This window comes from Triplophysa rosa, linkage group LG21 (genome assembly GCF_024868665.1).
Source record: "Triplophysa rosa linkage group LG21, Trosa_1v2, whole genome shotgun sequence".
NCBI classification, from domain to species: Eukaryota; Metazoa; Chordata; class Actinopteri; order Cypriniformes; family Nemacheilidae; genus Triplophysa; species Triplophysa rosa.
This window is the reverse complement of record NC_079910.1, coordinates 3957197-3969749: the sequence shown is the minus strand read 5'-3', so window position 1 is coordinate 3969749 and position 12553 is coordinate 3957197. Positions and strand designations below refer to the sequence as shown.

The following is a 12553-nucleotide window of genomic DNA, read 5'->3' as shown; positions in this document are numbered from 1 at the left end:
AAATTAAGTAGTATAGGCCTACAGTAACATTTTACCGAGTTTTGGTTTTACAGAGAAATAATCATCACTCTGCGCCCCCTGTATCAAACCCATATGCGTTGTAAACTGAGATACAGGAACACAGTGTGCCATATCTCATAAATAGCTGCTTTATAATGCTAAAATCCTATATGAAAATGTACAGTATGTTGTGTTTTAGGCATTATTCACGCGTCTTCTTCTCACCTGCCCATTCAGAGACCACATGACGCATACAGTCAGGTGCAACACACACATTCCTGCCGTTTCTGAGCTGTCATGACGGATCAAGAGCTGTTCCTCAAAACCTGTGGGAGGAGCGTATGGATCACCAGCACACATCAGCAGCCTAGTGTTCACTTCTGAGCAAAATCGGTCTGAAATCGGCCTGTTAAATCTACGGTTTACAGGCGGCCGGGTGTTTTCCTACCTCTGATCGGAGGGACCGGAGCAGGAACAAGGAGAGGCGGATCCGCGAGGAAACTAGACCGGGGTGCGACCGTCATGATGGCGTCCGGTAGCGCCTCCAGCCCGATGGTCATCCTCGGCCCCAAAACCAAGACCAAGAAGAAACATTTCGTGCAGCAGAAGGTGAAAGTGTTTCGGGCGAGCGACCCGATGCTCAGCGTGTTTATGTGGGGCGTCAATCACTCGGTATGGCGTTAAACGCTTTCCTTAACTTCCTACATCTGCCATTTTATGGGCTAACAGTTAGCTGCGAGCGCGTACGCAAGATCAGTTGTGTTGGTTAGGTCTTAAAGCTACGATATGCATTATGCAATGCACATGTATAGATCAAAACCTAAAAGTATCGATGCGCGTGACGTCGAGCGCAAAGTCGATACATTGTTTCATTGCGCGCGGCGGATTGAAATTTTGCAACTGTTGCGGTCGGATGCCGCGCATGCGAAACAGTGTTGGTAACAAAGTTCTTTCGAGCTGTTAATGCATTACACTGTTACTGTTTTGGATGTATTTTGAATAGACCATAGTCAGGAAATCTGTGCAGGATTTTACAGACATAAAAGCCAAAAGGGATTCTGGAGGAGTTTATGTGAGGCTTCAGTTGCATAATTGGGAGTCTGGAAATGTTACTGTAGCATATGTGTCAGAGGGAGGGCGTATACAAGCATTGAGTCATTTTCTGTGTTAGGATGTGGAAAAATCTGCCAGTTCAAAGTTCATTTCAGATGTAAAAAGTCCTGTTTTTGTTCCATCTTATTATTTTTCAGATAAATGATCTAAATCAAGTTCCTGTGCCCGTCATGCTACTTCCTGACGACTTCAAAGCCAACACCAAAATTAAAGTGAACAATCATCTCTTCAACAAGTATTTATCCAAAACACCTCTTTATTTTACATTCCGCTTTATTGCACAGTTACCTTTACCTGCTGAAAACAAACCATAGAAACCATCACAGAAATTCAAATTTAATGGTTATAATGGGAATTGTATTGGTTTTAATGGAAGCTATAATGGCCTCTACTGGTAATATGTTACGTGCTGTTGGTGGGATGTTATCTGCCAGAAACCAATGGAATAACCCCAAAGTACAGTAGTTACAGGAATTTTGTAATGGTGTCGTAACAGTGTTTGTAATGGAAACCATTAGTTTGTATTGGTTTTTGCAGCAGGGTCATATTTGCAGTATTTCTACTGTTGCATGTGAACCGATATTATAATTACAGAAAAGTTTCCCTTCATTTGCATGAAGTTCTTGTATCATGAGTGGATGAATGTAGTTGGCAGCACTTTCCATATAAGAGTCCCGTCAAAAGGGCCGTTTTTGCCTGAAGGTGATGGGAATAAGGGCGTGAGGAAATGCTGGATCTGGCAACTTAAGGTTTTTAAGAGTTGTGAAATGACCTCTGTGCTTTACAGGGAAAATCTTCCAGGCCACTTCAAATTTAAGGAATACTGTCCGCAAGTCTTCAGGAATCTCAGAGAGCGTTTTGGGATCGAAGATCTTGACTACCAGGCAAGCTGTTACTCTTAACACTAATAATGAACAATTTCATGTTAGCAGTACGGCCTTGTATAGCCTCCAACAAATTGTGCAACCTTTTCACTTCTGGTGTTCTTGCATAGTGAAGAATGTAAATAATGATGTTTTGTGCATGTGTGTTATTGGTCTCAGGTGTCTTTAGCCCGCAGCGCTCCCTCAAAAGGTGATGGGCAGGGAGAAGGTATCCTCTTCATCTCCTATGACCGCACGCTCGTAGTGAAGCAAATCACCAGTGAAGATGTAGCCGACGTTCACAACATTCTGTCCGAGTATCACCAGGTAACTACATTTTTAATGTACTCAAGTTGTGTTGAAAGTGTCTGATGCTGATATCGTATGCAATCATTTTCATTTTCTGTCCTACTTCCTTTAAAATGTGTAAATGATATTTGTTTATGTTTGACTTGATTATAACCTTATGATAGCATAACGCAACATCTTTCAATTTCTGATGCCACGCTACTTACAGGGATGTTAATCTATGCAATAATATAGGTCACTGAGATAAAAGTGGGTAGGATTGGACTGGTCATGTGATCTCAATTTGATGGCCCTCGTGAGGGGTGACCTGAAGAAAGCTGCTTTTTCTAGGCCACTGATGCAGTATGACTGGAGTCTTGTGTGTGGTTTTAACATTCTCAACAATCTTCACTTTAGGTGTAAAGCATTTTTAATGAAAGAAACATTACTTTGTGTACCCTCAAGACCCTCAAGAGAGTAAGTGAATCGAGGTGGGAGGTCACTTGGTGAGTGTTGGGTTAGCTCAGCATTTGTGTCTTGTTCATAGTGCCATGACAGACACGAGAAAACTGTGAGTGTGTTTATGTTTCCATTGTAGCTGAATGGGCAGATTTGAATCAACTTCTGCATGTACAACAACCGCAGGTCCTGATGGTGTGACCGTGTGACATAACATGCATCCAGGAACTTCTTAGTTTTTCTTCCATTTTGAATTAATACTTGCTTTGAGAGCATAGAAAACTCCCCCTCTTGTCATTCCAAACCTGTATGACTTTCTTTCTTCTGCAGAACACACAAAAATATATTTTGAAGAATGTTGGTAACCGAACGACATTGTACCCCATTGACTTACATTGTATGGACACAAAACCACATAGACATTTCTCAAAATACCTTCTTTTGTGTTCCGCTGAAAGAATCATACATGTTTTAAATGACATGAGAGTTAAATAAACATGACAGCGTTTTGTGCTGAACTATACATTTAATAAGTGGCTTATCCAAATGACCTACGTAACCACCAATATTTAAATACTGTATAAACTTGAATATTTTGCTGATGTGGTGTTGTATTTAAGTGAAGATCAAGATTGTATCAACAGCATGGTCAGTTTTATAAAGTTGAAAAGTGACCATGTGCAATGAAGCAATATTTTATAAAGCAGACTGGAAAACAAGATGACGTATTAAACCAAGAGACTTGTGACCTTGTGCTGGTACTGAGTAACATACGGCAATTAATGTTTTATCATTGTGCATTTAATAAAACTTGCATGTGATATTTAAAAACACATTAGTAACCATATTTAAAGTAAAGTGTACTGTATATTTCAGAAAAGTCACATTTGAATTATTTACATGATCATTATCAGGCTCTATTATTTATCATGCTGTTAATAAATAATACACGTGGCAAAGGCAGAAAATGTCATGCTAGTTATCTGCTCGATGTGGAAGCACACGCCTGGCTCTGCGTGTGCTTGTGGTCACACAGAATAATAAAAAGAGTTTGTTTGTTTCCTCTCTGACAGCATATAGTGAAGTGCCATGGCAGTACACTTCTCCCTCAGTTTCTGGGCATGTACCGTGTTACGGTGGAGAGTGAGGACACGTACCTGATCGTCATGAGGAACATGTTCAGCCACAGACTAGTGGTCCACAGAAAATATGATCTGAAGGTAGGACCGGTTCAGCAGGTTGGACACACCATGACCGATTCGTGATTAGTAGTTCAAACAATTTGAAGGCAGTAACATCCAGTGTCATGTTTAGTGCTGTTTGGTGCCACAAGGGGGCGTGCTTTCATTCCAAAAATGTTTACGCTGTTGTCTTTAAAGTGATAGTTCACCCAAGATAGAAAATTCTGTCATCATTTACTCACCCTCATTTCATTTCAAACCTGTATGACTTTCTTTCCCAAAACAAAAAAAAGAAGATATTTTGATGAACATTGGTCACTGAACGTCACTGAAGGCTGTTGCATCACTTCTATTGTGTGGACACAAAACCAATGCAAGTGAATGGGAAAGAAAACCATACAGGTTTGAATTAACACGAGGGTGAGTAAATGATGACAGAATTTTCATTCTTGGGCGAACTATCCCTTTAAGAGCAGTGTTTCTCAACAAGGGGTCTCAACCAACTTCAACTCAACAAAGAAAAAATCAAGACATTCCTATTGTTTGGTTATTTATATAATGAATATACATCTTTCGAGTTATGCCAAGCTCTAAAATATTGGGTAAAAATGGGGAGGGCCTTCAAAGATTTGTGCAAAAGGGGCCTTAAAGACAAAAAGGTTGAGATCCAATGTTTTAGAGCATTTGATTGTGCGTTAAATGTTTTTGCTTTTTTTAGGGTTCTCTTATAGATCGTGAGGCCAGTGACAAAGAAAAGGTAAACTCTCGTCTCCAAGAAATCTCATCAAAATGATGAAGTTACCTCACACAGACTCTTTGGCCTTACCGATCTCTGTGTTCCCTTATTTTGCTGTTGACAGGTAAAAGAGTTGCCCACGTTTAAAGACATGGACTTCAGGAACAACATGCAGAAGGTCTATGTGACTGAAGAGCAGAAAGAGAAATTTATGGAGAAACTAAACAAAGATGTAGAGGTAGACACTGTGGAAAATATAAATTGCACACTAAATAGTTCAAAAACCACAGCTCTAATGTAAACATCTCTCTTGGGATTTGTAGTTCTTGGTAAAGCTAAAGATCATGGACTACAGCCTGTTGCTAGGCATCCACGATATTGCACGTGCCGAGCGAGAGGAGGAGGAGGCTGAGGAGCCTGGCACTGAAGATGAGATGGACCCCGAGAACGGTCTCGCTTCGGCCGCGCAGGGCGGCTCCTACGGCACGTCACCAGAGGGCATCGCCGGTTACATGAACTCTTTCAAACCCTTGGGGCCTGGAGAATTCGACCCTTACATTGATGTATACGCAGTGCAAAGCGCTCTAGGTGAGTTTGGGCAGGAAATACAGAAAAGGAAATATAATGTCGAATATACGCAGCAAGGAAACGGGAATGCATGTGACACGTGTGGTTCTCTGGAATTCCAGGAGCTCCGCAGAGGGAAGTGTACTTCATGGGCCTCATCGACGTGCTGACTCAGTATGACACTAAGAAGAAAGCCGCACATGCGGCCAAGACCGTAAAGCACGGCGTAAGTGGAAAATCACGCTTTGATTCAGTGTAATTCAGAAGTGTGAGGTTATGACAACATGACTGATGCTTCCTTTTCAGGCTGGTGCTGAAATATCTACAGTTCATCCAGAACAGTATGCCAAACGATTCCGTGAATTCATCTCCAACATTTTCGCATAAGGGCTCGTGTGTGTCCTCAACAACATCTGACAGAGTGAATGTCCAGGTCTCCTTTCACCTCAAAATTGGAGTTTGTATAAAAAATCTCATTACGGTAATGTGCCTGAACATTTTACTTCCAATCCACTGATTCTCAAAACGTGCTCGTACAACAAAAATCAAAGGCAATACAAGAAACACGACCATGATGCATACGTATTTGACAGATTAAGTATATTGTTTTTACTCATTTCAGTGTTTGTTTGTTTGTTTTTTCCGCATTGCGGTAATGAGAATTCAAGTGGGGGTGGAGATAAATTGTCATAAAATGCAAAATATTACAAATGCACCTAAAATAAGGATTTGTTCCCTTTAAACGACATATGATTTCTTGCATCCGTGATTTTGAGGTGAAATGTGACGCAGGTGGGTTTTGGGAAGTTCACTCCACATGCCTTCACATAGATTTTTTTTTGAAGTCCCATGCTGTGCTTTTATTTTGTAAAAGTTCAGGCATAGGAACTTGACATTCCCATGCACACTACGTCGATCAATTATGTATTAAATGAATAGAACGGCATTCATATAAATCAAATTGTGGCACAACAGCAAACACAAACCTGAAAAAATTGCCTAATCTTTGAAGGAGATATGACTCTGAACCTGTAGCAGTGCTAAACATGTTCTTGGTGTTTCTCTCACTCACTTTCTCTCTCGGACTTTGGAATGGCACAGAGAGTAACTGCCTTAACCAAATGCTGAACGGATTGTGGAGGAATAGAAGCTCATGTTCTCTAATGTTTTAAGTGCATGCTTGCTTCATTTGATATCTGCTGTACTAGAATGTTGTGAGACACTTGTGAATATTGGTCAGACAGGGACCCTCAAGATGGGTCTAGTTGAAAACTAAGAATACTAACTGATTATTTGTATGTATGGATGTATGGATGGAGTATCTTGTGTGAGCTATTTTATGCATTTAGCCTTAATGAGGAGAAGAAGAATTGTGTAGTCTGTAGCAGAAACGCTCTCTAGTGATACTGAGCTGATTTAGTACAGTACATGAAATGCCTTATTGTTGCATTTTATTTATTTTGCAAATCAATGTTCGGACCAAAATATATTTTTCAGAAATTTCCAGAAAACATGGGTTCTGTTATTTATTCGTTTTAGCTCTTGTCCCTAATAGTTTCATATTTAAATGGTATTTTAGAGTTGTCTGAAGACCGTAGGTTGTTGTTACACTGAGACAAGTTATTACATTGTGTTCACATAATGCACGTAGCAACCGACTGTAATGACCAATAATGTACATTCTCGAGTACAATAAAACATTTTTCCTAAATATTGAGTGAAACAACAAGACTGAATTCACATGAGTGAACAAATACAGACCCGTGTCTACATGGAAGTACAGGCTTATGTAAAGACCAAAAAACTTGTATTTTATAATCTTATATTTTAGTTGAATAAACACAGACAGGCCTTGCATTGGTCATTCTCTTTTGAAGTCAACCAACTTCATAAAAACGTTCACATCATTTAAAGTGTTTTCTGCTTTTCCTTCGCTATATGCTACATGCTTCAACCCATCCATTAAAAAGCGATCTTAAATGATTTTTGTTTATTTTTTCATGCACGTTATAGGTTAAAAGCACTTTAAGATCACAAGAAACGGTAACGTTGTGACATGAACATGTGTGCATTAAACGTCCAGTATATGAGGTTTAGCGGCATCTAGCGGCAAGGTTGCGAATTGCAACCAACGGCTCACTCACCCCTCCCTTTCGAAGCACTACGGTGGCTGACACATCACAAAGATGTCATCACATTTTCGCTTCTTTGCCGAAAGAGATAACGTCTTTATAGAAATTTGATAGAAATAGCTCATTCTAAGGCTTCATTATGTAAGGTCTTTATGCACTTCTGAAGACATTTTTATGTCAATTATATTGCATTTCTGTCAATAGATCCCCTAAAAAATGACACATTGGCACTTTAATGTAATCACTATCACGGGTAAATCAGGTGTATTTGCGGTGTAAAAGATGAAGCAGTAATGTAACACCATTACATTAGTTCAATATCGACAGCTTAGGATAAAGTACTTGAGTTTGATAAAGAAGTAAAGACCTCGCCTTCTCCAGAAGCCACGATTTTGCTGACAGACTCTTTTCTGTCACATTGATGAAATGATGGACCCTTAACAATGGGGAGCGTGTCAAACAAACAGTCTCACAAACTGCTGACAAACTGTTGTAATATAGGAGGAGCTGGAACAAAGAGTTCAGAACGTGTACACTAGATTTAGGAGATTTAACCCTGGGTTTTAAACAACCAATGAAATACTGCAATTTAATTCTGAAAAGAGGACCGCAATGTAATGAGATCACGTGACTATAGGCATACAGTGTATACTGTATAGTAAGCAGTAACTCATATTTCACTTCATACATAGACAGATCGTTTTTATTGCTGACTGTTTGGTCAAAATTTGTCCAATTCAAATGAATGTGACATAGTGCTGAAAACCATATAAACAAACACTAAATGAACCTAAACAAATAACCCAATTAAAGCCAAAGGGCTGATAGACAAAAGTTGATCTTTCTAAATGGGATTAGATAAGGATGTATTGTTGTTGTGAAGTACTTTGGGTGTTTTTAATGTACTGACTGGTGGGGCACTCGGGTTTGATGTACGGTTGGTTTCCTACCTCTCTCGTACTGCCTGCCACTCACTTGCCCCTCGGCAACAAAAGCATTTCCTGCTATTGTCCTGCTGGGGGTTTTGTTTTTTCAGCATATCAGGCACAATCCAGATTTGTTTTTGTTCCTAGACTTTCGGAACTGTGAAAAGATTCTCCGAAATAATTACCCTTGGCTCCTGTGACTCGGTCATGATCAGATTCATTAGATCCATTGAATTAGTCAATCCATGTGCAACAAAATGTATAGCCACTGCACCTGAGCTGTGCATTTGATATGAAATAAAAATGAATGGTTTTACATAACTATGCTGTTACATTGAATTCGTTTTAAAATAAATGCATTTGTTTTAAAAATCTGTTTAAAATTCTTTGAAGCTTCTTAAGTTTCAACTACTTAAAAGTAATCCATTTTTTGTTCCCTGAAAAATCTTTTTTACCATGTCTTTCTTAACTTTTTATAATCGGAAGAAAAAAAGATTTCACCTTTTGTGCAACAGAAAGCTCAAGATTTTTTTTAAGAACCTTTATTTTTAAGTGTATGATATGCGCGAAATGATAAATGTGTATGAAAAGTGCATGCATCTCAGCAGAGCACACATTTACAAAATTCCTCCTGCTTGTTTGTTATGATGTATTTTGGCAACCACCAAGAAGAACTCGTTGTTTACTATTTTAACACCTGTTCACATTGTTCCTCACAATCTATGAGAAAAATGCACAGATCTTTCAATCATTCGTACCGATTTGCAGCTCTCGGCTAACGTGTAACCTATACACTTGGAGGCTTGTGGATAATCCTTATTTAGTGATTGCACCACACCTCTTTAATTCCATTTTGGCTCCACAGATTGTTTACACCAATGTGCACAAAAACAAACATTCTGTGGTTATATTCACGATACTCTCTGCAAGAGATTCTTCGACTCTTTCCTGTTGAAAGCAACCCCCTCCTGTCCTGTGAGGATGTCCTGTCCTGATGATAGTGCGAGAGAGAGAGAACTTATTTGACGACACCAACCAACGTATGGCTAAAATCTGCACAAGCCTGCAGTCAAGCAAAGCCTCCGGTGCTTTTTCTATCTGAACCACAAGAGCATCATCTGCTTAACACGTGCTGCATAGCAAGGTGGGTGTCTTAAACCTTTATCGTGGAAGAAGCAGGGCAATTTTTTGATTTGTCATTGGTTTTCTGATTGTCCTGGTTTGAATTGAAATATTTGCCCTAAAAACACTAGACAGTGATGGGGTTTACCGTTTTGGTGTGAGGGGCTTTATCCGACAGCTACAGAAAATTTATTAGAAATAGGAAAAATAAATATATTTATTTTAACCAAATTAATTGTGTTTATGTGCACAGAATAATCTTGGGGAAATCTAACATTGTATAAAAAAAAGAATGAATTTATAATCATTTGCCCAAGTATAACTGTTTTTTTATTTGTTTGGTGCCAAAAATTCTTCTACTTATACAGTATATATATATAACAAATCATTTATATTTGAATTTATAACAGTAAGTAATCATGACTAAACATTTACTGAGATTTTGAATTTTGGAATTGTTTTAAGAAAAGATGCTCAATTATCAAAAAAGAGGAGGTGCAACCAAAAGTAAAAAATCATACTGAATGAAAAAATGGTGCAACACTCACTCTTTCGATAAATAAATAGAAAAATTATAAATCTTTCTAGAATAAATAAAGTTTTGAATTTTGGACCTATAAACATTGTTTTAAGAAAAGACGCTAAACCATTAAAAAAGAGGAGGTGCAACCAAAAGTAAAATATTCACTCTTTCTAGAAATAAATAAATAACAGAAAAAATATGATTCTTTCTAGAATAAATAAGTTTGTTATTTTTTCTAGAAAAAGCGAGTGTTGCATTCTTTCATTCAGTATGAATTTTGGACCTATGAAATAAAAATCTTCATTTAACCTCCATACACTTCAAAATTCAAGCGCAATGAACTCATTTATATTATTAATATTTGTGCATGATTTTTTTCAGGCGATTCATGTTTGCTTTTTGTAAACATGGACCCTGTTCATCACATTGGATTTCTCTGCATAATAATGAAAATTCATGTCAAAAGTGCCGTTTGCTGTGTTTCTGTTGAGAATCAACTTCATTGACATATTCATGTATGTTCTTTCAATACTGTTATATTTATACTATATCAGTACACTGTATGTACAGATGAATTTAACAATTCATATTCAATCTGTATGCACTTTTTGATGATGTCATAGAAGCACCATTTTTGGCTGAAGGGTTCCACAAAGTACATGTAACATCTGAAGAACCTTTTTGTTTCTTCGTAAAATGTTCTTTAGACTATAAAAAGTAAGAAAGACATGGTTCTTATAAGAACCGTTGACTGAATGGGAACCAGAGATGGTTCTTCTATGGCATTGCTGTGAAGAAACGGTTTAGTAGGATTTCTAGGAAACTAGTTCATTTGTTCACAAATCGTATTGTTCTCAGCTACTATTTTCCATAAAATCATTCACTCCTCCAGCTCAGCCAGTTTTACATAACTTGTATAAAGCCTCAACATAATCCTTTTAATAACCGTTCAGCAACTCTATCTTTGCAGATCATGACAGGCGATTTTCACAATTCCTCATACGACTACTACAACAGCACGCCGTGGTTCATCCACGACTGCTCCTTCAACCTGAGCGATGACGGTCGACGGATCGCTCTCTTCCTCCTCTACCTCGTGCTGTTCATGGTGGGGTTAGCTGAGAACAGCCTGGTGTTATGGGTGAACTGGCGACGGAGACACTCCGCCAATGGCGTGCTGTTTTGTATCCTCAACGTGAGCCTGTCTGACCTGACGGTGGTCTTCACCATACCCTTCTTCATGATGGAAGAGACCATGAACAAAGTCTGGCTGTGGGGTCATTTCCTTTGCAAGGTCACCAATCTCATCTACGTCATCAACTTCTACAGCAGCTCCTTCTTCCTGGCCTTCATGACCCTGGAGCGTTACCTGTCCCTGACCCGGCCCAACGGGCCCGCCTGCTTCCCGCTGAACCGCAAGCGTCGCTGGCTGCTTTGTATCGGCATCTGGCTGTTGTCCCTCATGCTGGCCCTGCTGGAGAACGTTCACATCGATCTGCTCGATTGGGAGGAGCCAGGCTGCTATTTGGTCCCGGAGCACAACTTCACGGAATGGTTCATGTCCCTTACTGTCCTGGGCTTGATCTTCCAGTTTCTGGGCCCTGCGTCCGTCATCATCACCTGCAATGTTCTGATCGCCCGAGCCGTCCGCGCCACACCGGACGTCCAGAACCGACGGGACATTTGGTTGGTGCACGTGTACTCCCTGGTGTTCGTGGCCTGCTGGCTTCCGTACCAGTTGATATGGTTCCTGTTGATGGTGGACGATCTGTATCCCCACCTGTTCTCCTGCAACGCGGTTGGCACGCTTTACTTTTCTTTCAGCATAGTGCAATGCTTTTCGCTCTTCCATTGCATCGCCAACCCCATCCTCTACAACTTCCTCAGCAAGAGCTTCCAGAATAACCTGATCAACGCCGTGCTCAGTCGGATCTCGCCGCCGCCTGCCAGCGAGCCGGCCGACAACACGGGAACGACCGCTGTTAAAGAGCGAAAGCTCAGTAACACCAGCACCAGCCACTCGGACATTGGATCTTAAGAAGGAAATCAAGGTTGTTCATGAATGATGCGATCAAGGAAAAATGGCCTTGTTAAGACAACAAGAGTGTTTTTGGCCAGACGCCTGGTCATAATGTCTCCTGTTTCGCTCTCCTCTGTATTGTTAAGAGTACAAGGAAGGAAATCGTGTCAAACTTTCATAAGCCCCATTTGCGGTTCCTACAGTCACTTCTAGAAAATCATAGACCTCGGTAATAAAAGCTCTACCCACACGCCAGTGTTTGTACAAAGACTGTTTTGTTTTAAAAAAAAAAACTTTCACTTGCTAACATGAATGTTCATATGCTCAACTGAAACATCTAACGCTGTTTAAATGGCTTTGAGCACAGCAGTTTGTTAGTACATATTGTTATGGATAAATGATGTGATATAAAAATGTAATAAAAAAAATGTAAACGTCTTTTTAAACGTGCGTCTATGAAGGTATGGGTAAGATTTAGCTTTTCTCAAAATTCATGGCATTTTTTAAAGCTGCAATCTGTAACTTTTGTCCTCTCTATTAGCATCTCCGTTTGAAATATAAAATTGCAGGTTACTTTACATACATACATATTTTACATGTTTTGGAAAAAAAACTGTAATTTT

At 39.5% G+C, this 12553-nt stretch overlaps 2 protein-coding genes across 2 annotated transcripts; both read left to right on the top strand.

Annotated features, from left to right (window-relative positions):
* Positions 1-332: 332 nt before the first annotated feature.
* Positions 333-7190, top strand: pip4k2ca (phosphatidylinositol-5-phosphate 4-kinase, type II, gamma a). The gene is made up of 10 exons (XM_057363287.1): positions 333-672; positions 1251-1348; positions 1901-1997; positions 2157-2303; positions 3797-3943; positions 4623-4661; positions 4765-4878; positions 4964-5228; positions 5330-5433; positions 5514-7190. The coding sequence occupies exons 1-10, from the start codon at positions 523-525 to the stop codon at positions 5592-5594; spliced, it is 1242 nt and encodes a 413-aa protein (XP_057219270.1). The 5' UTR covers positions 333-522; the 3' UTR covers positions 5595-7190.
* A 1941-nt stretch (positions 7191-9131) lies between these two features.
* Positions 9132-12424, top strand: gpr182 (G protein-coupled receptor 182). The gene is made up of 2 exons (XM_057363286.1): positions 9132-9409; positions 10881-12424. The coding sequence occupies exon 2, from the start codon at positions 10884-10886 to the stop codon at positions 11946-11948; it is 1065 nt and encodes a 354-aa protein (XP_057219269.1). The 5' UTR covers positions 9132-9409; positions 10881-10883; the 3' UTR covers positions 11949-12424.
* Positions 12425-12553: the final 129 nt, after the last annotated feature.